At 43.5% G+C, this 23,400-nt stretch overlaps 1 protein-coding gene across 15 annotated transcripts in view; it reads left to right on the top strand.

Moving 5' to 3' along the window:
* NRXN3 (neurexin 3) overlaps positions 1–23,400 on the top strand; it is a 919,744-nt gene that overhangs the window by 555,199 nt on the left and 341,145 nt on the right. For 3 of the 15 annotated variants that reach the window (XM_088057334.1, XM_088057333.1, XM_088057335.1), the window contains exon 1: positions 7,165–8,030. The exons of the other annotated variants lie outside the window; for them this stretch is intronic. In XM_088057334.1, coding sequence (XP_087913460.1) covers positions 7,787–8,030 — 244 coding nt within the window. In that variant the 5' untranslated portion in view covers positions 7,165–7,786. Of the gene's footprint in view, positions 1–7,164; positions 8,031–23,400 lie in introns of those variants that run through there. 15 annotated transcript variants of the gene reach the window in all.

Here is a 23,400-nt window from a genome sequence, read left to right on the forward strand (position 1 = left end):
AAGTAATTTGACACAGACCATGCAGAATGGGCTCTTTCAGGGTTAAAAGCAGAAGAGTTCTTCCCCACAGAGTCTTCTTTTGTCCTTCAAATTTTTAGCTTTGGCTGCTCTGACCTTCTTTTTCTTTTCATCTCCTGCACACTGACAAGGTATACATCTTAGGAAATTACACCTACCAGCAGCTCCCACGCAAGGAGGCTCAGCCGCTGGAATCAGTTCGCTCTTTGTCGGCTGGTGAGACACTCATGTCATTGAAAGGTTTCCCCCCTATATCTTTCTTTGCTTTTAATTCTTTTATTTTGGTGGCTGGATGACCACAGCAAACACCAGTCACCTGGCAGTTATTGCTGTGAGTTGAACAGGAGATTACAGGCAAAAGCCAGGCAAAGATGATAGATGGAAGAGAGAAGAGAAGCAGAGGGGAGCCTGTGCACAGTGCGTATTAGAGAACTCGCTTTTCATTAGTACAGAAGTCAGTTTAAAGGAGCAAAAGCAACAGTTTTTCCAGCTTTTCCTTTCTGTGTCAGACAAGATTTCTTTGAGTGCAAAAGGAAAAATAAGTCTTCTTTCTGCTTTCATGGGTAAAATTAAAATAGTTCCCTATTTATCTCAGCAGGGATTTTAGCTCCGTCTATTTTCTGTGTCTTTCTACTTCAGCCTTTCAGGTGCTATTTAAATTTTAGAACTCGGAACTTTTAAAAATAATTTCCCAGCTGTTCCACACTAAGAATTCGTGACATAGATGTTAGTTCTGCAGTGCTAATATTTGCCTTAGTTTGTAAGGCACTGGGCTTGCAGATCTTCCAGATCTAAATCTAAATCTGCAGAACAGATACAGACAAAATTACAGTAGGCAACACATCTGTGATCTGCTGGTTCATTGAACCTCTTGCTGCTGTGAGAGTCACTGAAGGCAAGGGATCACAGCAGTGTGTTATCCCAGGCAGGGCTCACACCTAGGCTGGAAACAGGCTGTTCCCCTTCACCTTAGACTTGCCAACACTGATTCCAAACATAAGGAGAAGAAGGTACACATATCTTTTTGTTTCCATAAACATAGTAGCTACATGCATCCATAGTATCAGTTGCTAGGAGTTAGGCTGGAGATTAATTTTGCTCAACATAAAATCAGTCTCTTTGTGGATCTGTAAGAGGAAGCTGTTGTGAATGATGGAAATCAGTTCTACAGGTCACTACCTTTTTATACTGGTGTACTTAGTGAAACATAGGTAGTAGAAGTGTGAATTACGTGAATGGGACATCAGAAAATTAAATTGTTGGACTCTTTCTTCGTTAGTGATTCAATAATTATCTAAGGTCAAGCAGTGGGCAACTCCAATTTTTTCAAACTAGGCCAGTCTTTTAGTTTCCCTTAATCTTTCTGAGCCTGAACAAACCTTTGATAAAAAGTCACATTGCCAAAAGTGATACAAGAAGTCCAAGCAGGTTCTGTTTCTCTGCCTGACAAGCTTTGAGCAGCTGCCATTGAGCCCAGCTTCTGCTGAGAGTAAAAGAGATAGATGCAGTTCCAACCTTCCTGGAGGAAAAAAGCTCTGCAGCCACAGAAGACCAGTTTTCTCTTGTGAGATGAGAGTCTGCCTGTCAGCACATGGCTGAAGGGTGGACTAGAGCCTGCTAAGCCCACTCTGATAAAGTACCCTGGAGGCAGGGACTAAAGTGTCGGTGAGACAGTAGGGGAGACGGCTGGTACTTGAATAACAGAACCTCCTTATGATGATTGAAATAAACTAAACTTGGGCATCCTTCATTTATATCCATTCATAATTCCCATTCATAATTGCTGATCTGGTAGAGGTCTGAGGTGTGGGAAGGATTTTGTCCTAATTTTTGAGGCAGCTTTAGGAGAGAGAATGCTTGCTGGTGTCTTGTGCAGGTGGTCAGGGGTATCTCTGCAGCACATTCCGTGAGGGAGAATTCCAAGAACTCCCCTTCTCAAGGCTGAATGCATGGCTCAGTCACTCATGTGTCAAGGCACTGTTGCCAGTGCCTTCCATTCTCTTAGGTTCAGAGACTAGCAGACTTTGGCCAAAAAAAGGTACTGTTTGCTCATAAAGCTGTTCTGACATATGTTGGCTCGTGCCTTTCCAGCAAGTCTATAATCTCTCCAGGGAAGGGACTCTCAGCTTGTGTTAGTTTGCATAGTGCTGAGTACAGTGGATCATCCTTTATACATTATCCAGCAAACAGGGGCAATTTTAACATGTTATTGTCAGTCTGCGTTAGCAAATCCTGACATTGCCTCTTTCCCAATTATAGTTGATTAATGCATATCAAAAAGAGATATGTTGCTGTGTTTGTGTGCCCATGCACTTGTTCTTCCTTGTTTCCACCAACACAGAATTCTTGGTGTGTCAGAAAGTCTGAACTTTACAAGATTTTTGGCCCTTAAATTGGATGTTTGATAGAACTGAATTTATGTCTCAGTGGTTACCATTGCTTTTGGCTAACTTACTGCTAGTCCAGACTAACTGGTTGTAATCAACTTGCATTTTTCTTCTCACAAATGAAGACCAAGGGTCAGATTTCCCTTCACTTATGTCAATCTACTGGCTCTGTTGAGTTTATTTACCCTGACATAAAGGAGAATAAAACTAGGCTCTAAAGCTTCTATATTAGTTGCTTTTGGCAATCTGTGGTCCCTTGGAGCTGAGCAGAAAAGAGAATACCTGCTCTGTGTTACTGGTAACATGTAAGGCATATGCCTCAACTTTTGTGGTAACTGGACTTACTGGTTGTTAAAGGAAAGCACAGAAGACCTGAGAAAAGGTTGCTTTCTTTTTTTTCTCCAGATACAAAATAAAACTGAGAACTGCAGAGACAGCAGCAACTCGGTTATACACAAAAAAAATACTGCACACAAGAAAAGGTACTGCATAACAGCAGCTGTGTGCGTAGTTTTCAGCCCTGTCCTGGAGCAACCCTCCCTTTTCGCTCTGGATGAGCAAACACTGATAATTCTTTGGTGCTGCTGGGTCCTGCCTCTTGAGGCTGCCTGCAGAGAGACAGTGATGACAAGGACAGTGGGGCACCAGGGACTAGTCTCAGAGCAGTTAATTCTGCCAGCAGTGCTGAGGAACTTACCAGATTTTTGGTCACTGCTGTTGTCAGCAGAATTTGAAATAGCTTGCTAAAGACAAAGGTGTCTATATGCTGGTCCTAAGCTCTCTACAGCATGCAATTCCCTCTGGTTTGTTTTATTTAAAAATGTATTTTAACATCGTAAGTATGACATGTTTTCACCCTTCTTGATTTTGGAAAAGTACATTAAAAAAATAATGGAACTGTTTTGAACCTTGATAGAAGCAGTTCAGTCTGGGAAAAACTTCTGGGTGACAGGCTGTTCTAGCTGACCTTATTCTCTTAAACTTATTATATAGCAAAGTACTGACTAACTCTGTATCTTGTTAGCTTCTGCTGGGTGGAGGCAAAGCTGTCCTTTCTCTGGCAGACACCCTGTATTGATAAATGCTAATTGAGTTTCCCCATTAGATCCAGTTTAAAAGATACGTGATTTTACAGCATCACTGATGTTTCAGTTCTGAGTGCAGCAAAGTAATTAACAGCTAAGATTTAATAGGAAGCATAGAGAAAGTTGTACTTGCTCTTTTAAATAAGGTGGACTACAAACTCTTCCTGGGCCTGAAGATGACTGGGTCTCTTTCTGGGATTCTAAAACTCAGAAACAATTGCTTTATTATTTCTCATTTCTGCAGATTATAGTGGCCCTCTGCTCTTTTAGTAAAAGAAACAGCTATGTAGGAAATAAGACTTTTTTCATATCTGTAGGGAGCAACATATCATGGAAACTATTATCTTTTAAGGGATCCATCTTGGTTCTGAAGATACAAGAGCATTTAGAAAGACTCTATGTTTACCCAGATTAAATAAACTAATGTGACTACAACAAAACCAGCCTCTACTGAAGTAAATCTAGTGGGAATAATGTTGAAACGTCACTTCTGACTATAAACTTCCCCTTGCCTCCCAAGAGGAAAACTGCAATTGAAATCTGCCCTCTTCCTGCAGTGGTGCTGCTAAATAAATGAGTCACCTGTGAATGACAGGGCAGTAAATACATCCACTGACATCTCATAAAGCAAGGCAGAGTGAAGTTCCAGTACTTTACGGTGTCACCAGAATCCTATGATGTATTTATAGCTAGCTTCACAGGTTTTTCCTTTTTTCATTATTTATTTTTATGGTGTACTCCTAGAGTTTGGTTTTCTTGGCCCTTCTCATTTTTGCCTAAGGCAGTTTACCGACTGGTTTCCAGCAAAGGAAGGTTGATAGGCAGAATGTAGAGCAAATCCCCATCAGAGGGGCAGTACACAGCCACTCTATTTCTCCTGATCATGAACTGTCCAGGCATTTTCTGTCTCTGGCCAGGGCAGTCTGAAATGATGCTCACCTTTGTATGTCCTACCAGCACCTGAGCTGGTACCTCTGCATATGGGGAAGGATTGGTGGCAGATTAAATGAGGAAAAAGATCAGTGATTTGTTTTGGAGCTTGTTAATTTATTGTCTGTTTAAGGCTCTGCCTCCCACAGCAACCCAAGAATTAGGTGGCCAGCATGAACAGGGGATTGAGTATGGAGAAGAGGATGTGACCTGTCAGACTGTTAAAGGGGAATTAAAAGCTGAGGGATGCTACCACAGTTTAGTCAAAGAAACAGCTTCTTTTCTCTTTTAGTAACAGGGCAAATAATTGCAGGACAGAGGCAAGGAGTGTATCCATGCAGTTTCCCTGCTCTTATCTCTAGAACTGCACTTTCTAAAGCATATATATTTTCCACGCAAAGTAATGATTTTTCCACCACTTCCTCCAAGAAAAGCAGCATTAGGTCCTCAATATTTAAACCTGTAGCACACATAGCCTTTTTTAATGTGTGATACATTCTGTCCTTTTTGTAATGCTGTAGCCAGAGAAAACAGAAAGTGAAATGATGGACGGCAGATCTTTTTTGCATTACTTATAATTATCTGGGTCTGAAACTCATTCAGGTTTTCTTTATTTTACAAATCAGCTACTTAGTGATGTGTATTTAATACATGTCCTTCCCCCCTTCCCCTAAATCAGGCTCCCTACAGCTTAACTACCCAATAAATTTTTCAGAGTACCTTGTCTGTGGTCTGTGTGAAAATTAGGACTTCTGTGATGAGGGATTCAAGGGTGCTGACTCATGGGTCAGCAGCCTTTCGAGGCTATATTCCCCCCTTCCCCCAGGTAGTTAGGAGCAGGGAGCTTCTTCCCCGCAAAGACAGCATCCTTCTGGGAATCCCAGCACATATATGGCAGCAACTTCAGTTTCCTCAACAAAACTCTGTTTCGCACAGATAAAACTGCTCTGTGCCCTCTGTATGGCACTGCAAACTTGCTGTCCAGGAGGCATCTGCACTGCAGGTCACTCAGTCCTGTCTCCACCTGTGTGCCCCATTGTCAGGAAAGCTGACATTCACGCTTTAAGGCTAGGAAATGACCACCAAATCAGTCAATTAGTTTACAGTAATAGTACATACTGCTTGATATGGGGAATCTCAGTGTCTGCTCAGTTCCCATATCTATCAGTCAGTCACTGGCTCAACATGATTGAGCCTCTGTTTCCTTATCTACAGAATGGCAAAGTAATACCTAAAGCTGTTGAAAGACTTCATTAATAAAATATTTTAAAGCACTCTGAGATTCTTAGGTGGCAGATGTTAGATAAAGGTGAAGATAATATTCTTGCCTTTCACAATCACTGATTAAACCCAGCAAAACAGCAAAGCGTTTCTGGCTGCTTTAGCCCCTGATTTAGATCACTTATACTGTAAGTTACTAGAAAATAAATTACAAGCATATCAGGCTCAACTAAAAATATAAGGCGTGCAACTCAGGCTGATCATTACAAGTTACTGACATGCTGTACCAAATTGAGATGCAATGAAAACACTGCACCTCGGCGTTAGGGAAATGCCCGAGTCGAACAGCGGGTTTCAGAGGCGCATGCGTGCACACCTACAAACACGGGTCTAGAGGGGAAAACAAGAAAACTTAGTCATAAACAATTTATTGATTCGTATGAATAAATGAAAGGGAAGGAGGCAGTGCAGTGCAAGGTGAGTCTGGGGACTGTCTGGCTCCTTTTCTGAAGCTCCTTATTGACTCCCCGAGTGATCCTGTGTAAGTCACTTCTTCACTCCCGGTGCTTGCCTTCCCCAGTGTGGCTGGGGATTTTTGCCACGCAAATGGATAGGCAGTAAATTACTAGGTAATGCTACTGTATTTACTTATTAATTTACGGGCTGCAAACTCCGGCTGCTTTCCTCACTCTCCGAGGATTGAGTGCAGATACACGTGTTTGAACTACGCCCATAGTTGCAGGAGCATTAAAAAAACAAAAAATAAAAAAATCTGTAAGAGCCATAGGGAGTTTTAAAGAGCGCGGTAATTCCTGGTTCTACCTTTGCTCCCGAGCAGCTGCGGCCGCAGGACGAGCCCTGGGACAGGGCGGCGCGGGGGGACAGCGTTACTTGAGCGCATCCATCCCCTTGCCGCGGCCGAGGGCCCGCCGTGCCGGCTCCCCGGGGCGCGGCGACACGGCAGGAGCTCCCGTCCCGCACGGCAGGAGCTCCGGTCCCGCACGGGAGGAGGTTTTGTCCCGCGCGGGCGGAGCTCCGGTCCCGCACTCTGGGCGGGGCGGGGGCGGTTCGCCAGGGCCCGCTCGGGGCAGGCGGTGGCTGCCGGGCTCCGGCTCCGGGGTTCCGCGAGCCGGGTGTTCCCGGGGGCTGCGGGGCCGGGGGCGCGCGGGCCCGCACGAGCGCATGAATGGCGGGGGCGGGGCCTCGGCCCGGCCCCCCCTCCCCCCCGAGCCAGCCCGTCCCCCCGCGCAGCGCTGCGCCGCCCCCATTGGCTCGCCGGCGCCGGGATATTTGCATGCGGCCCGCCCATGGCCGGAGGCGCTGCCCCGGCCGCCCCGGCTGCGCTTCACCTGCGCCGCCGAGTTGGCCGCACTTGGCGCCGGCCGCCCGCAGCCAGCCCCGGCTCCGCTAGCTCCGCGCCCGGACCGCGCCGCCCGCCCCGGCTGCTCCAACGCGCCCGCCCGGGAAGAAGAACTGGCGATGCACTCGACGGCTGTGCAGGGTTAATCGGCTTGAGCCCTCCGTCGCCTGGACTCGGTGGAAGAAGGATAATAATCTAGATCGCTGTGTGTGTGTGTGCGCGTGTGCGTGTCGTAGCAGTTCTGCATTGCAACACTTGCTAGTGGAAAAGCAAGAGAAATCCCCTGGAATTGGGATAAAATATATATATATATATCAAAAATTTACCTGGGGTCCCTGGCTTATTTCTTCTTTTTCGTTTTTAATAGTCCTTCTCAGCAAAGTGAAAGACAGGGATCGCAGGCAGGGAAAAGTCCTCAAGGACCCCGTGATCCTGGAGGAACCTGAACAGGACCCTCGTGCGGACATGTGCGGCTTTCCTGCGCACTCCTGGAGGTTCGGTACGGCCGCGGGGTTCCTGCCACAGTAGATCCAGCCCTGGGAAACGGCGCGTCTTATTCGTCTCTGTGTGGTTACTAACCTTCCCCCATCCCTCCCCTTCCCTGCTAGCACTCTCTCTCTCGCACACACACTGTCTCTTTTCTTCTTGAGCACACACGCACACCCCTAGAGCCTCGGAAGCGACTCTCCTTTCTGCTAGCATGGGTCCCCTGGCATCATGAACGTTATTCTCTCTCCCTGGCTGGAATTCAGACTGCCCGTCTGTAGGTGTCTTGTGCCTTGACCATGCACCTGAGAATAGACCCCAGCATTTGCCCGGGACGCCGCCCCGCCTGGACCCTGTGGATGTGCTCCCTCTTTTGGGGATGTATCGTCAGCTCTGTGTGGAGTTCCTCTAACGTGGCTTCTTCTGCCTCCTCTTCCTCGTCTGTTTCTCAGGCTCAGTATGAGCATCACTTCCACGGCAGCAAGCACCACTCTGTGCCTATCTCTATCTACCGCTCCCCTGTCTCCCTCCGAGGAGGACACGGTGGGTTCCCACTCTTGTTTCTTTCTAACCTTTTTGCAGAGCAGCTGGAGCAGCAGAGGGGGAGCAGGGACGATGGCTGTGTCTCCGGGGGAGGGGGGTCCTCCCTGCCCCTCAGATTTCCGCCGTTAGCTGCCCTCCCCGTTAACCCTGCACTCGTCCCCTGCCGCCTCCCGGAGCAGAGCCTGGGGCTGAGGACGCAGCGCTTGGAGAGCCAACTTCCCCGGCCGGTGTGTGCTCCGAAGGGTGGGGGCCGGGGCGGGCTCGGCTCGCTCCGTGTCAGACGGCAGCGCCGAGCGGCTCGGGACGGAGGAAGGGCATCCGCTCCTGTCCCGCTGGGATCCTGCGGCGGGGAGCCACCAACTCCTGGCTGGCAGCGGCTGACATGGTCATTGCAGCAGCGCATCTTCCCCGCCGGGCAGCCTCGTTTCCCGGTCGCCCAGCTGCGGGAGGGCCAGCCGGGGGCTCGGGGAATTGCCGCCGCCCTCCTCCCCTGCCTGTGCGCTCGCGGCGTTCCCGGGTGAGGATAGAAAGGGGCGTACAAAGGAAAAGGCGAGATCTCGTTCCTGCTCCTGGCTTCCTGCTTGGTACCTGGTAGCGTCTTCCTGGGGAACCCTGGGGCAGGAAATAATAGAGAGTAGGTTTTCACTCCGGCAGCAAGGGAGAAGGGGAACAGGATGTCTGAGAGATGCCAAGAGAGTGTGAGAGGGCCAACATCGTGCCCTTGAAGTACTGAGCAATGCTCAGCAGTTGGACCTACACAGCCTCTTATCCAGCTCTCTCAAGTCTCCCCACCCTGGCAGGAGTTGGCCTAGGCCCATCTGACATGGGGGCTCTCTCTCATCTCCACCTTCTTCTATCCTTGTCCCTTAGCTTCTGTTTTCAGTCATATCAGCTGGGAGAGGCAGGCAGGCCAAGGCCTGGCCCTTTGCCTGCAGGGCTGCAGGTCAGGGTCAGGTCTGGCCTCCCATCAGGGAGTATTCACCTAGAGATTCACATTTGTGCAGGGCCAGAAGAAGAAGAACCAGTAGCAGGCACAAGGTATAGGAACACTTTCAAGAAGAGGGAAGGGAAGGAAGGGCCCTGGCACAGTTGGTTGAAATGCCGCATGACATGGCTGCAGCACGGACTGTGAGGATGTGCTGGCAGGACTGTGTCAGGGTTACGTGGATATTGAAACCTGGAGCACTCTGGTAAGTGCTCAGATGACCAGCAGAGCAGTCTGAATGGTTCAAATGGCACAGCGATGAATGGGCCTCCAATGAAATCCCTAGGGATATTGGCAGAGTTGTAGAAGCTCGGTATTGCAGGTCTGAGCCGAGGCATGTTGGAGAGGGAAAGGGCTCAGGAGCACAGCCAGGAGGCAGATGCTGCAGGTCACAGCTGAGCACCAAGGCTGAGCTAGCAGGAGGTGCTGTGGCAGAGCTCTGCTGGAGGGCATTGGAAGAGGGTGGCAGGGAGCTCTGCAAGGTATGTCATCGATGCTCTGGCAGTGCAGGAGGGGGAGCCCAGGGCACTGCAGAATAGCACTGTGCTGCAGAGGCGAGGACTTGGGACTGAAGTGGCAGTGGGTGCAGTGGGTTGAGGAGGAGGTGTTCAGCCGTTTCTGCAGACACAAGTGGCACTATCCTTTCAGCCTATCAAACTCCCACTTCTGCTGCAAAGTTCACATCCATCCTAAAATGCAAGAGAAACATTTGGGTCCCACATGGGAAGGGAACCAATGCCATGCCAGACATCAAGACCATCTGTTAAGCACCACCCATGTGAAACTCAGTTATGGGTTATTAATCATTAGCAGCAGGAGCCCTGTTATTTGCAGCAATGCTTGAGGACCATGTGAGAGAGTCCCTGTTGTGCTAAAGCAAGAAATATGAGGGATCAGCCAGTCACTGCCCCAAAGGGTTTTCAACACCCCAGCTTCTGTAGTTTAGTTCTCCTGTGATGATAGGGGTTAGCAAAGTCTGGCTTGTAGGTCACTTGTGAGGAAAGGAGAGAAGGATGTCACAAAATGCGATAGTGTTTGGCTCTGCTGTAAAAGTCAAGCAGTAGTCTTTGTGAGAGTCTACAGTGTGTTTCCTGGTCAAGAAATGATAGCTCTTTTCTCCTTGATGGCATTTCCATCTGCCCTGAAAGTCAAGCAAAGCCTCACGTAAGAGGCAGGAGCAAAAGCAGTTATCAACTTCAGTGAGAAACGGGCATTTTTTCGGTGTCCCCATTGCAGAAAGGAATGAAGGGAAATAGAGAGCTCAGGGAGCTCAGGCAAGTACATAAGTCAGTGTGAGTCGTTTGGTTTTTTTGTGGGTTTGGTTTTTTCGTTTTTTTGTTTTTTCTTTTCTCATCATGCCTTGTTGCAAAAACTGTCATAAAAACCACCTTTGGCCATGCATAAAGAGGTGACTGGGGTGGACAGAGGGAAATTGAAAGAGAGAAAGGAAAAAGAGACCACAAAGACAGCTGGTCTTGGAAACATGCATGGTTTATTTTTGTATGTTCTTTCGCTGTTGCACAACAGAGGCCCTTGGAACTTGGATCTGTAACAGCATTGAGGAGTCAGATTCTGAGGAGGCTGTGCACTCCCTGTGTTTCCTGGGATTTTGATTATTTTGTTTTCCTAGAGGGAAATAAGAAATTCATTCTGATTGCTGCCTTGCTTGGTGGCTACACTAATACTGGTTTTGGAAGGAATCAGATCAGGCCACCCTGATGTGTTGTCTTCCAGCCCCACAGTGCTGGTCTCTGGGACTCAGTCTTGTATTTAAGCATATTTTCATTTTTTCTCCTAGATCCCAGTGGATTTAAATCTGTTTGAAGAAGCAAATTAATATCTAGCACAGAGGAAAAATAAGTGTCTCATGAGCACTGAACATTTGTTTGGAGTCTATGTCTAGTGCTCCTTTAAAATCAGTGGAAAACCTTCTTGTGGCTTACTTCGAGCAGGACTGGACCCAGATCTGGCAGTCGCTACTGTGCTGGTGTTACAAGAGTTAATTCTGAAATCACTGAGCTGGTGCTTCACGGTAGTTGGGCTGCAACCTGCAAATGCAAAACTTGGCACAGCACATCTTCTCAAGGAGAAAGTCTTTCTAACAGGTTTACCCCCTTGTCAGCAGGGGAGTGAGCCTGGCCAGGCAGGGGACTTCAAGTTAGAGCAAATCTTTTTTCCATGTGAGGACCTTCTTAGACTAGCAGAATATTTATCCCTGAATAGTAGGAAGGGAAACCCTTAATTCCTTTTTGTTTCACTAGGGACTTGTGAAACAGAGGGAGGAACAAAGTTGGGGTTGTGTTTATTGAAAGTTCACATGTGCTGTTTCCCCTGGGCTATTTAGCGCCATGTTGGGTCAGCTGCTTTTACTAGAGCCTGAAGCAGTGACTTCACAGCCCCTCTTTCCACATCCTCATTGCCTCAGCTGATGAATAATGTGTGCCTCTGGTTGACAGATAAAATGAAGAGATCTGTGTGTGTTTGGTCTTAGTGGTGAATTAATTAATTTGCTTTCTCTTTTTCTCCTCCAGCTGTTTGTTCTCTGGCTGTCCTTAATGGCTGTGGAGCAGGGGTGTACAGAGGCGATGTGCGATGCCTTGTGCAGATTGTCCCTGCCTGAAGGGACTGCTCTGCAGCTATGGGAGCAATGCTGGGCACGGGATAGTGTCTCTTCATTTTCACTTGGTGGGGCCTAGGCTAGCCCAGGCTGTTGCACTAGTCATAGGAAAAAGCGTAGGTCTGTTGTGAGAACTGATAGGGAGCAACCACCAGATCTTGTAGGTATAACTCTCAAGCCTGAATCAATTCTTAAAAGTCCTGTTATTTATCTGAAACATTTCCTTCTCTTATATATTTTTTTAAAATCAGCAAATGAGAGTGAATGCTTGGACAAATCAAAAGAGTGTTTCCATAAAACAGGCAGGTATTCTGCAAACCAGTGTCAAAGATTGCCACACACAGCTCTAGCAGTGTACCCTTTGTGTGTATGTCCTTGCTGCTCCTCCAGTTTGACCTATTCCTCATATCAAGATTCTGTGTTCTTGCAATCCTGCCTTTTCTTTATGATAGGAAACAAATTCCCCATCTTTGGCACTGCCCATTCCCCAGTACAAAGCAGGACCTTTCCTGTTCCTCCTTCACCAGGAGATTACTTTGAGCAAAGATTGGTAGCTTTACCAAAATGGAAAAAAATCGCTCTGTACAGAGCAGTCAGCCATCCAGCAAAATGGACTTCACTCAGAGCTGAAATTAAGGTTGCAATTAATTTCTGCAAAGGTGAAAAGTTAGGAGTCTGTCTACTTCTGTGGCTTGCCTTTATTCTCATATCAACAATGAAGCCTAATTTTTGGCAAAGACTAGTGCTGCTGTATGCCTGAATGTTTAAATTCCCTTCCTCAGAGATATTAACAAAGATTAATTATTTTTAAGGAAATCTCCTAAATTATCTCAAGCTGGCTATCCAGAAATCAAGGCATCCAAACACACTCACTTGGAGTTCTAAGTGATCATATAGCTGTGTTTTTCCCTCCCTGTGCTGACTCTGTAGCTCTTCTGAGAAAGCACAGAATCAGTAGTTGAACACAGAAAAAATCTGGCATGTACAAAGGCTGTTTCCTCAAAATTAGGTTGGTATTTGACTTATCCTTTGCATGCTTTTCTGTGAAACAATTTCTGATCAGCTGCTTTGACTTCTCATTCTGTGCACCGTATTAACTGTTCCCAGCTTGGAATAGTTTGCATTGATCTACAAAACTGATGTTAAACTCTGTTCACCTGGTACTTGTTCTTAGGAGATCCCAAGGATCTTACAAGATCTGGAACATAAGAAACTTACTGTTGAACCCTGCCAGTGTTATTCCATATAAGTCTCTGTGCTCTTTTAAGCTGTGCTCAGCCCTATACTGCTGAAGGTATAGTCTCTTAAGATGCGTAAAAAAATCCTCCTCTGAAACCTACTTTGGGCTTGCCCAGTATCTCATAGCACATTTTGCAAAAGGGGGAATGCTAGCCCTAGTCAGAATTAGATCAGGGCTTTCTTCCTCCTTGTATTTCCTTTGCAGTTTAGACTGGAGAGGGGTTTCTTTATTGTTTCTGGGTAATGCGAGCCCGACTTTTCAAGCAATTGCCACATTCTGCTGCAGAGGTGACTACATTTCAAAGACAGATGAAGGATCCTGCTGTTTGGTGTGTATAAGCATTGATGTTCTAAAGAATATATGGTTATGTGACATCAGCTATGTTGTCAGAATACTGCAGAATGAGAATGTTACCTTTTATAATATTTCTACATTTAAAAATAGGAGGATTTTTTTTTTTTAATAATTCTGGCTAGTTTTTCTTGTTCTTTTCTTTTTCTTTCTCTTCTTTTTACCATGGCTCGAAAATACATGCTTGAACAGTGCTGTTGGGAGCTCTGAATTCCTTATACATCTCACTAGAGGGAGAAAAATGCACCTAGGTCATGTAATGTGGCAGTATCAACAAGAACAGAATAGTCTCCAGCTGGTGGTGGGAAAGTTCCTTGGTTTGCTATACAGAAGGTAGCCAAATAAAGAGCTGGAGCTTTTAGGTGCAAGGAGTGTAGGTTTTGTCTGGGAAGTACAAAGGATGTCCATTCTGTTTTTTCCTTTTCCACGTGCTGTGCTTTAAGACCAGCTCTCTGTGCAGTTGCCCAGGATGCCATGTTTTGGGTTTTTTTGTTGGTTTGTTTTGGTTTTTTTTGCACTTGCTGTCCTCATGGTCTTTGGTAAGTATGAAAGTTATCTAAAAAAAACTAAAAGCAGTTTACCAATGGCTCTGATTTGTTGTATGACCTTGACAAGACATTCCTTCCTGACTTGTTTTCCTCATCTGTGAAATGAAAAGAAAGCCATTTTTTTCACCTAGGTGAGGCAAGCAGTTCTGGTGCATCTGTGTGCATTGAGATCCCTGTCAGGGGGCCAAAGAAATTAATCAAACCCCAGTAGTTGTCTTGGGCTTTACATGTCAGAGAACCTTCAAAGAGCAGCCTGCTTGTATCTCTTCTTGAAGGACAAGCAAGACACCTTCAAATTCTGAATGTGGATCCTGGTAGTGTTTTTCCTTGTGGCTTTAAGGCCTGGACAGGCTCTAGTGCCAAATCCCAGCACTGGTGTTTCTGAAGGAGCAGGAGAGCGTTTTGGCAGAGTGCTGGCTGTGCCAAACTCCAGGGAGCTGCTGGAGCCAGGGACCTGTGATTCACCATGGCTCTCTCACCACTCTTGTATATTACTTCTCTTGCATTCTGTGTGTGTGTTGTTTTTGCACATTAAAACAACTACTTATATCCCTGAGTGACTTTTCCCCAAACTATGAATTTAAAGTACTTCCAAAACTGTCTTTTAGAATTTGAATATAATTATATGCTTTGGGTGTAAATTGTGGTTTTTGCTACATAAGAAACTAATGGAAATGATCTGCCTGTTCCTGTAGTTTACAGATTATACGCTTTATATCTGGGGATGTATATTTAGGCTGCTTTTCTGTATGGTGTGTTAAGATGAAAATGAAGTTAGTGTGAGCTATAGTGGTTGCAAAGCATGAATAGTGGGGCTGATAAAGGACATTACTAAGCTGATCCAGTGCTAGGGTTTACTTTATCATCTCTTAGTTTTGCATTTTTCATCTTCTTGCATTCTTGATGATGGAGGGCAGAAGAGGGGGAAGTATTTTACAATCTACAAGAGGGTCTTGTGTCTGCAGAAGATCAAGGGACAGGGTGAATGAATCAGAAAGATGTAAAAATGTTGCTAAAAAAAGATCCTTTACTTATTCTGTGAATACCACGTGGTAAAGAATGAGGGAAGACTTTGTTTTCCAGAGGGCTCAGGAGGGGAGTACCATCAGTTTAGTCAGCAGTCCAGGCTCCATTTAATAACTTCATAGGAAATCAGTTTCTATGCTATCCTTGGAACTTGATTTGGAACTTAGAATAAATTCAGCATATTAATCAGGTCAAATTATTGGAAGATTATTTAGATTAGATTATTATTAATCTAAATTAAGAAGATCAAATTATTGGAAGGGGTGGGGAGGTGAAGTTTGAATTTTTTTCCAAAAGTTCAATTTTTAACGTCATGCTGAATTACAATAACTGATTTTCTGGACATGTTTGGTGAACCCTTTGTTTCCTTGCTCATCTGCTGTACCAGTGAGGGTTTTCATGGCTTCCAGTCATGGCTGGATCCTGCAGTTACAGCAGCCTGCTGCTCCTGCTCCAGCTGGTTTGCTTTATAACTCCAGCCAGTGGAGACTTCACAGGGGTGATGTCTAGAAATATTTCTGTCTAGCTGTCGCAGCTCTCAATGTTTCAGTGCAGAAAAGTCCTCCTTTTCTGATGAAGACTTCACCCATGAGCATGAGGACAAAGCAGCAGAGTATGGAAATTCCCCAAGTAGCATTGGGAAGTCAACTACAGTGTAGTTAAGGGAGAGAGCACATAATAGATACAATAGGTCTGAAATTGTTGAAGAAATGCAAGTGTTTCCAAATAAGAGAATTTAAAAAAAACAGAAAAAAGAAAAAGAGAAGAAAAGAAAGACTTGATTGATTTTATTTGGTTCTTACATTAGCTGGACTACACGTAGAAAATGGGTTCTGCCAAGGTGTCTACTTGGCTTCTACTCTGGAAAGATTCTAACTGTCTAATTTAACACTTAGGAATTCCTACTTATTGCATTGAAGTCTTCATCTTTTGTAACTTCCTTAGTTATGGTGATTATCTAAGACAGTTTCACTCCAAATATTCCTGGAGCTTACAGTTATAAAGGCATGTTTTCTTAATTGCAAGCACTGTGGATCTTTTAATATCTGGTGAAATGAAAGTGGAAACAGTAGTTTGAAACCTGGCATTTCTTTTTCCTTTATTTGTTCTTGATTTACTTGTCTAATGGTAGCTCATCTCAGCTTTCTTCTCATATTCTGATTATGCTACTGATAATTATGATGTTCTGTGCTTTCACAGGAGACTTTGTCATTCACTAATGTTTACTGAGTGTAGTGTTTAGGAATGCTGGTGGCCTGGGTAGGACCTAGAGTGATCTTCAGGTTATGTGGCCTCCATCTAGTCCTGTGCTTGTGTAACGTAGGATGACCTCTGCTCCCCTGATGTCATCTTTTCTTTGTAGTTTGCTAATGAATGCCAAAGCTATTCTAAGTTTCCCTGATCTTGCTCCCCTGTCCACAGTCCAGCATGTTTCTGTCAGTGTAAGTTTGGAAGATACTGATGGCTTTGAATGCCTTTTCACTTTTTATTATCTCACCATGGAGCCTGCTCTCCTTCCTAGCCCCTCATGCATTCAGAGGCAGTTCATTAGAAGCAGGGAAAAGACAAAGAAATTAATTTTTCTTGAGAAATGTATTGAGCACCTTATAGAGACTTGAAGAAGAGAAACAGAACAGAGAATTCTTACTAATTTATTTTCAAACTTTTTTTTTTTTTTTTAATGGAGAATCTAGAGAAAAAAGGTGTCTGTGCCCTACAAACATCCATTTACCTTGTAACATATTTTGTGACACTAGGTACTATGAACATGCTAGGATTGCAGTAGGCTGGGAAAGAATAAGGTGATGTGGGTGCCTGTCCTTCAGAGTTGATGTGCATTTACTTAAAAAGGAAATATATCTTGTAACCAAATATCAAGGTGGCAAATTCTGCTCATATGGCAGGGTGGCAAATTCTACCAGTGGTGTTTATCAAGCTTCTTTCAATTCAGGTAATTGTTATTCCAGACAGGTTAATTTCTACTTAACAAGCCATGTACTTGGTTACTTTTCCTGACCCAGTCATTAGGAAGTATACACTGGCAAAATGAGCAGTTGTTCTAATTCATACTTGATAACTGTTTGAAAAATGGTCAAAACCTGAGCCTTTTGTGCATTCCTTGGTGAGAAATTTTGCCACTGATGTCACTGAAGCCATATTCCAGTTGTTAATGAGCAGTGCTGAAGAGGTTTTTCCTCAGCAGCAGCATGGAATAGGACTGAAGACAAGAACCCACAAACATTTTCCCTAGCTCTGCTCCTTGCTTACCTTGATATACTGGATGGTGAATCATACATTGCCAGGTGATTCAGTTTCTCTATGCTGTAGTGCAAAAATAGGATGGTTTTTTAAAATCTTGTTAGTTCCTGACATAACACATGTGAAAGGAAAAGCACTTTACTTTGTTAAGTTTACTTTGTTCTTGTTACTTTTCTTTCCCAATGCTCTGGAAAGGTGTCTTCAAACTTCAGCCAGAATATTTGGTCCTTGGAATTTAAAGAACATCACAGTAGTATGGCTTCTGGTACTGGCTTTGGAAGAAGTCCTGAGAAGGATGGGTGCCTTTTTAGGAAGCCAGTTCTGCAAAGGAATACTGATTCTCATCCTATGAATACATTGTCAGAAACATGGGAAGTGCCTGGGCTGTGTGGTTAGATGCAGTGTTATGTTTCAGTCCTTTGTGAGAGCAGTTTCTGCTGCTGGTGATGGATTCATTTACTGCTTCAAGAATCATTGTGGATGTGCATTTCTCTTTGCTGGTTTTAGAAATCTGATGGGATTTTTTAGACCAGTGACCCAAAAGCTGATTGTATACCCCAGCCTCTACTTTCATTGTTCCTGTTGGCTGTCTTCTGCTTCTGTCACAAGTTTGTCTTTACGTGTTCAATCAATTCATTCTACCAAAATTGTGAACAAAATTATTGAGGTGATTTCAGCAATCAAGGGAAAGAAGAAGGGAGGGAGAGAAGAAGAGGATAGAAATTAAGCTGAAGTGTAAATTCATTCCTGTTCTTTCTTTCTCTTTGATCAGAAGTAAAGGAGGGAAGCATCAGAAGAGCCATTAAAGACCCAAGTAATTCTTAAGAAAAGAGACAGGCGATGTGAAGCTAGAGGAAAAAATACACTAAATAAACAGGACAGGAAGGAGCCATATCAGAGCTCAGTAAAGGAGCTGCCCTGTTGGCTCCTCTTCATCTGAGCTGAGGAGTTACAAGTGCTCTGAAGAAGGCTGTGGGATATGCATCTTGTCCACTAGAGCCCCAAGTTGCTGATGTTCAGTGTACAATGCTTTTTTAGCCACACACTGTTTTGACTTTGGATCTAGACTTCAGAGTATTCTATATGTTTTATAAGTCCAGTTACTGTGATGACTGAGTCACCATTTAGCTTTCTTTTTTTTTCTTTCTTTTTCCTGTGTGTTTTTTGAAGTCTTATTGTCAATATCTAGAACAAGACATTAATAAATTTAACTTATTACCTGTCAGTCTAAAGCCTCAAGGCACTTTTTTTTGTGGAGGGAGAAAGGGTGGATTCTGCTGCTGCTGCTTGGCAAGAGGAGAGCTGTGCAGTGCTTTATTGGTGTTGCTAAGAAGGTCACTAGGACAGGCCCAGGTAAAGGCAGGGCTGTATGGCAGTCAGCAGAAGTGCCTCGGGGTGTGTGCTTGCCCTGCCTGTGCTCCTCTGTTACACAAGAGACTAAGAGAAGCAGTTTATTCAAATGCACTGTCTGAATAGGGGGCATTTTTGCCAGGGCACCCCTCCCTGTGTACATAGGGATATTGCAGTATTTCTCCTCAGGGAGACTTGCTTTTCTTCAGAAACAGTGTCTGGTTTTTAGATTTCTACTGAGGTTTAGCATGATGCTTAATTCATGTCCCTAAGGAAGCTGAGTTCAGATTCAGGAGAGGGCCAGGGGCTGTGTGTGGAGAGTGTTTCCCTCTAAGTACTGTCTGGAGACAAAGCAGTCATATCTGCAGGAGCTCTTTTTATCCCATTTCACTGCCTGAGCAACCATTCTACAGCACCCTTTTCTATGGCCATTCTGGATCCCTGGATTCGAGGGTACCTACTAGAGAGCATGATTCAGTCCCTGGCCTTCGTGTAGTGGAACTTGACCACAGTTACAGAAGTCCTAGTTAGTCAAGAAGTATAAAATATGGCAAGAAATTCCCTGATATGTTATAATATATCATCATTTTATACTGCAGTGCTAATGATTTCTAATTCTTTTTAAACTAAATTATTTATAAATAAAATAAAGATTAAAGATAATTGACTATTCTTACCTACATGGTCCTCAAACAAAAAAAATATGCAATGGGTGACTCTAGTAAAAGACAAGATTTCTGTTAACTTTGCTGTTTTACTTCACCCTTGCTTTGCATATCTTCGCATGAATCACCAAAAAATGGTTCAGTCATTCTGAAATAATTTGTGGGAAAGTTTTAGGATCCTGCCATGCAAACCTAGGCTCTATAAATTCAGGACAAGACTGTACTATTAGAAAATCATTTGGAGTCTTACAGTCTATAGTTTTGTAGGTTACAGTCTTACAGTAGGAAAGATTCAAGAACTATAAAGGATTTTTGGTTCAAATTACAGTTGAGTTATGGACTCTGTCAGTAATCTCTGAGGACAAGGCTTGGAAAATGTGTGAGTGAATGTAGAAATTCACTGATAAAGAAATCCTGCTTTAGAGTTGAGGTAAGCAAGGGACTAAACAGTCCCAGAATGCTGAGCTGCAGATAAACTCACAGTACAATCAATGATATGTCAGAACCAATTTTGGTTAGATGTTGATACACAATTTGAAGAGACATATCCAACCTGAAGGAAGAAATTAATCACAGAAGATTATAAGAATTTCCGTATACACTGGTCCATCTGGTCTGGTATTCTGTCTCTTGACTGTGGCCAGCACCAGATGCTACAGATGGATGCAAATAACTTCTTTGATATGTTTAATTGTATATCCCAAGGGAGGGTTGTAATTTTTTTCCTTGACCTCACAAATGGTGATAACCTTATGCTGTAAAGAGCTGAGAAGAAATTCATTGCGTTTTTGTCATGGTTATAATATTTCACATGCTGTTCTGTATTAGTAAGTCTTTTACCAACTTTTTCCTTAGCTATTTTTAAATTGCCATCTCAAAGCATTTTATGCAGCTTCTTAGACCATCGCAGTACTGATAGAGGGCAAGCAACCAGTTTTTGTATTTCTTATTCTAAGATGAGAAAATAGGAGATGGAGAGGCAAAGCAGTTTGCTGAGTCAGAAAGTGTTGCCACACTTAAACAGCCTGAGTTCTGCTGAAATTCCCAGGGTTTACTGCTTTCTGTCACTTCAGTCCAGGTTATCAGGGTGCTTAATTGGAAGCACCTAACAGGTTTAGGAGGTTAATAGAATTTAGGTTATCTGAATGTGGCTGTGCACAAAGTCAAAGCTGACAGTACAACCTGGCACTGATGGCATCTGATCCAATGCACTTTTCACATTGCTCTTGCATGGTGGCATGGTTGTGTTTCTGTCTAGGATTTCTTTGCTGAAATATGTACACAGGGAAGGGAGGCACATGAATAAGTAATTTGATACTACCAGGAAGCATTGACCATCATGATTAATCCATCCATGTACTTTTAGTCTAATATATCTAAAATATTTAATTTTTTTCTTAAAAATTATGGTTTGTGGGTAGATTGTTGGTACAGTGCTTGTCCGTATCTTCCTGAAATATTTGTCTTGCTGCACATGAATTACAGCATTGTACCTCTTTTTCTTCCTAATAGCAACCCACATCGTGGGTTTCTGAGGACTAGAAGTATGATGTGTGTATGTGTGAGAAAGAGGCTACACATTGCTTTGCAGAAAAGCAGTATTTGTTTGCATTTGTGTCTAGTAATAGTAACCTCAGCCATGTTAAATGCTGCCAGAAATGTTTTCTCTTCTGCCTCCAAACTGTGGCATTAAGCCTGTTGTGTCCAGTGTCAAACAGCAGCTGTCATGTACTCACAGTGTTTCAGTTACAGTCCATGGTGCATAGAAATAAGTCCTTTCTATTCAGTGTTTTCATCTAAACTAATGTAAATCTCCCAGAGAGCAGCTTTCACATGAGAGTATCCCGCAGGGAAAGAGGCAGAGTAGTTTAAGCAAGGAATATGGAAACAACAACTTGTGGGTATGGGTCATGGTTTAGCACTGCCTTCTGCTGTCACTCTAGACAAATCAGAGCTTGACCTCTGCATTTTCTAAACTCCTAGGTGGTAATAGGGAGTTGAAATACTTGCATATTTCCTAGTCTTGGGAGACATAACCAGCCTGATCTTTTGCCATTAAAAGCAGAAGACATTTAGCATCAAGAGGAGTCTGTTGTACTGGCCCCGTGCTCTCAGCTGGCTGCAGGTCACGTCAGTTCCCTTGCTGTCACAGTCTGTACCTGCCCATCTAAAGTAGCTCTGACCCCACTATCCCAGCTTCAGCCTTGGCTGTACATTGTGCCAACTTTAGATGAAAATCTTTATTGATCTCTTGTATTTGTCTAGCAGTTGGCAGACTCAGCCACAGAAAAGGGATTCCAGGGAACTTATGACCTGGGTAGAAAGAACTTCCATTTGTTGTTGTATATAATGTGAGTAGAGTACAGAGAATGAAGAGCTGTCCCATCTATATTACTCAAGATTTTTCATTTTTTTCCATATGAACAAAACTCCAAAAAGCTGAAAATGTTAAACTGACTATTTCAAGGAATCCAGAGGAGATCAGTCCAAGTAACTTCTTTAAACAGTTACTGCTTGAGAGAGATTGGTCATATCTTTTTGTGAAACATTCAAGAATCTGATACAAAAGAATGGTAATACAACCCTTTTTCTGTGCACAAGCACACCCAATGTGCTTATGTCTTAATACCATATACAGGTATTTAAACCGAAAAACATTAAAATTCTACAAGAAAATTAGTACCATTAAAAGATGTTCTCCCAAAACTCATTCCTTCCTTACAATGCCTGTACTCTCAGACTACTTCTGCAGCAATCTTGCCAAATTCATCCCCAGGAAAGAAATTAATTTAATGAAACCATTAGACCACAGACTGCTTGGTTTCAGTAGTTGCCATAGTAAAACATCACTCACAGTAAACAGTCCAGAGCCCTGGATTTATCATATGTATGGTCCAACCTATTAATCAGTGTTGCAAAGTCATCCAGTGCTTGCAAAGGACCTCATGGAACCAAAGCTGAGGAAAACAGAAACGTGCCATATACCTTGGCAAACTCACACAGACAATAAATAGAAACATCCAGTTAACAGGGGCAGAACGTTTTTCACAAGCGCTCTAACCTATTAGTCCTGATCCTCAAGGGTGTCCTTCAAAACAGTTTTGAAGAAAGCTCTTAGAAATTAGAATTTGTAACTGCTAAAAGCCATGGGCTGAGGATAGCAATAATGACTCACTGTGTGTTGCATTTCTTCTTATGTCCTGCTGCCTGTGAATTTTTCATATCCTATAGGCAATAATCAGTTCTCCCTCTGTTCGACTGAGGGAGAGATCCTATTACCATTGCTAGTACCACTCTCCATGGAGCTACAGGTAACAATACTCTTGCCTCAAATTGACTAATTTATTAGATTACAGTGTTAAATTCAGAGCTATTGGTATAAACCTGCATGTAGTTTTGAAAGCTGTTGCTACATTCTTAAATCTGAATAGGGTTTATGCTCCTTGTGTTTTGATTTTTTTCCTTCTATATTGGTTGGTCTATTAAAGGCAAATCTTGCTCACTTATAACTGTTAATCATCATGGGTATAAAAACATCACATTTTTAAAATTTTTGAAGTATTTATTTATTAAGCTTTCCAAACAAAACACATGTTTTTAATGGAATTTGAAACCTTATCGTTAAATGCCTAAACTTCTTTAAAACTGAATACAGAACAATCCCTAAAAATAGTTTATTTCTGATGAATTACCCTTCAGTGGAAAATCCTCAACCAATGCTAGTCATAGAATGATTTGTACACAAATGCAAACAAAAACTCATATCTATGCCATTAGAACCATTTTGAAAGCCTGGGTTACATGAGCATTAATCCATTTAGAAGGCTCCCAAAATAGTTGCTGTTATTTCTATTGTACTTGATACATTGTGGCTTGAACAGCAGGAGGAATAAGAAAAATTTGTGGACTTCAGCTGGAGGTGATTAGGGCTCTGGAAGTGAACATTCTAAACCATGCTTCTTTGCATAGTTTTAGGCTTAAAACTGAATGTTAGTTATTATGACTCTGTAGCTGGGATTTTAATTGAAGAGGAATTTTTAAATTGAAATTGCTGCCAGTTAAATTCTAAGACAAAGCCTTCAAAGACATGGAGCAATGTCATACATCAGTTATAAGGTCATGGTACTATTGTAACTGCCACTGTGTAATAACCCAGTGCTGTAGGTTTTTCCCAACCCAGCTGCAGTTGTGGGGTTGTTAAAGTGTCATTAATTCTCTTAGGAAAAGATTTCATAGTGAACTTCTGACAAATTTCTGCACCAAGAAATTTCTGTCTGTAACCTACTACTTGAGCTAGCCTGAACTGTGGCTCAATCCCACCATCACTGC

The sequence above is a fragment of the Pseudopodoces humilis genome, chromosome 7 (genome assembly GCF_049639895.1).
Source record: "Pseudopodoces humilis isolate 2021_Gansu_Grassland_sample_001 chromosome 7, ASM4963989v1, whole genome shotgun sequence".
Taxonomy (NCBI): Eukaryota; Metazoa; Chordata; class Aves; order Passeriformes; family Paridae; genus Pseudopodoces; species Pseudopodoces humilis.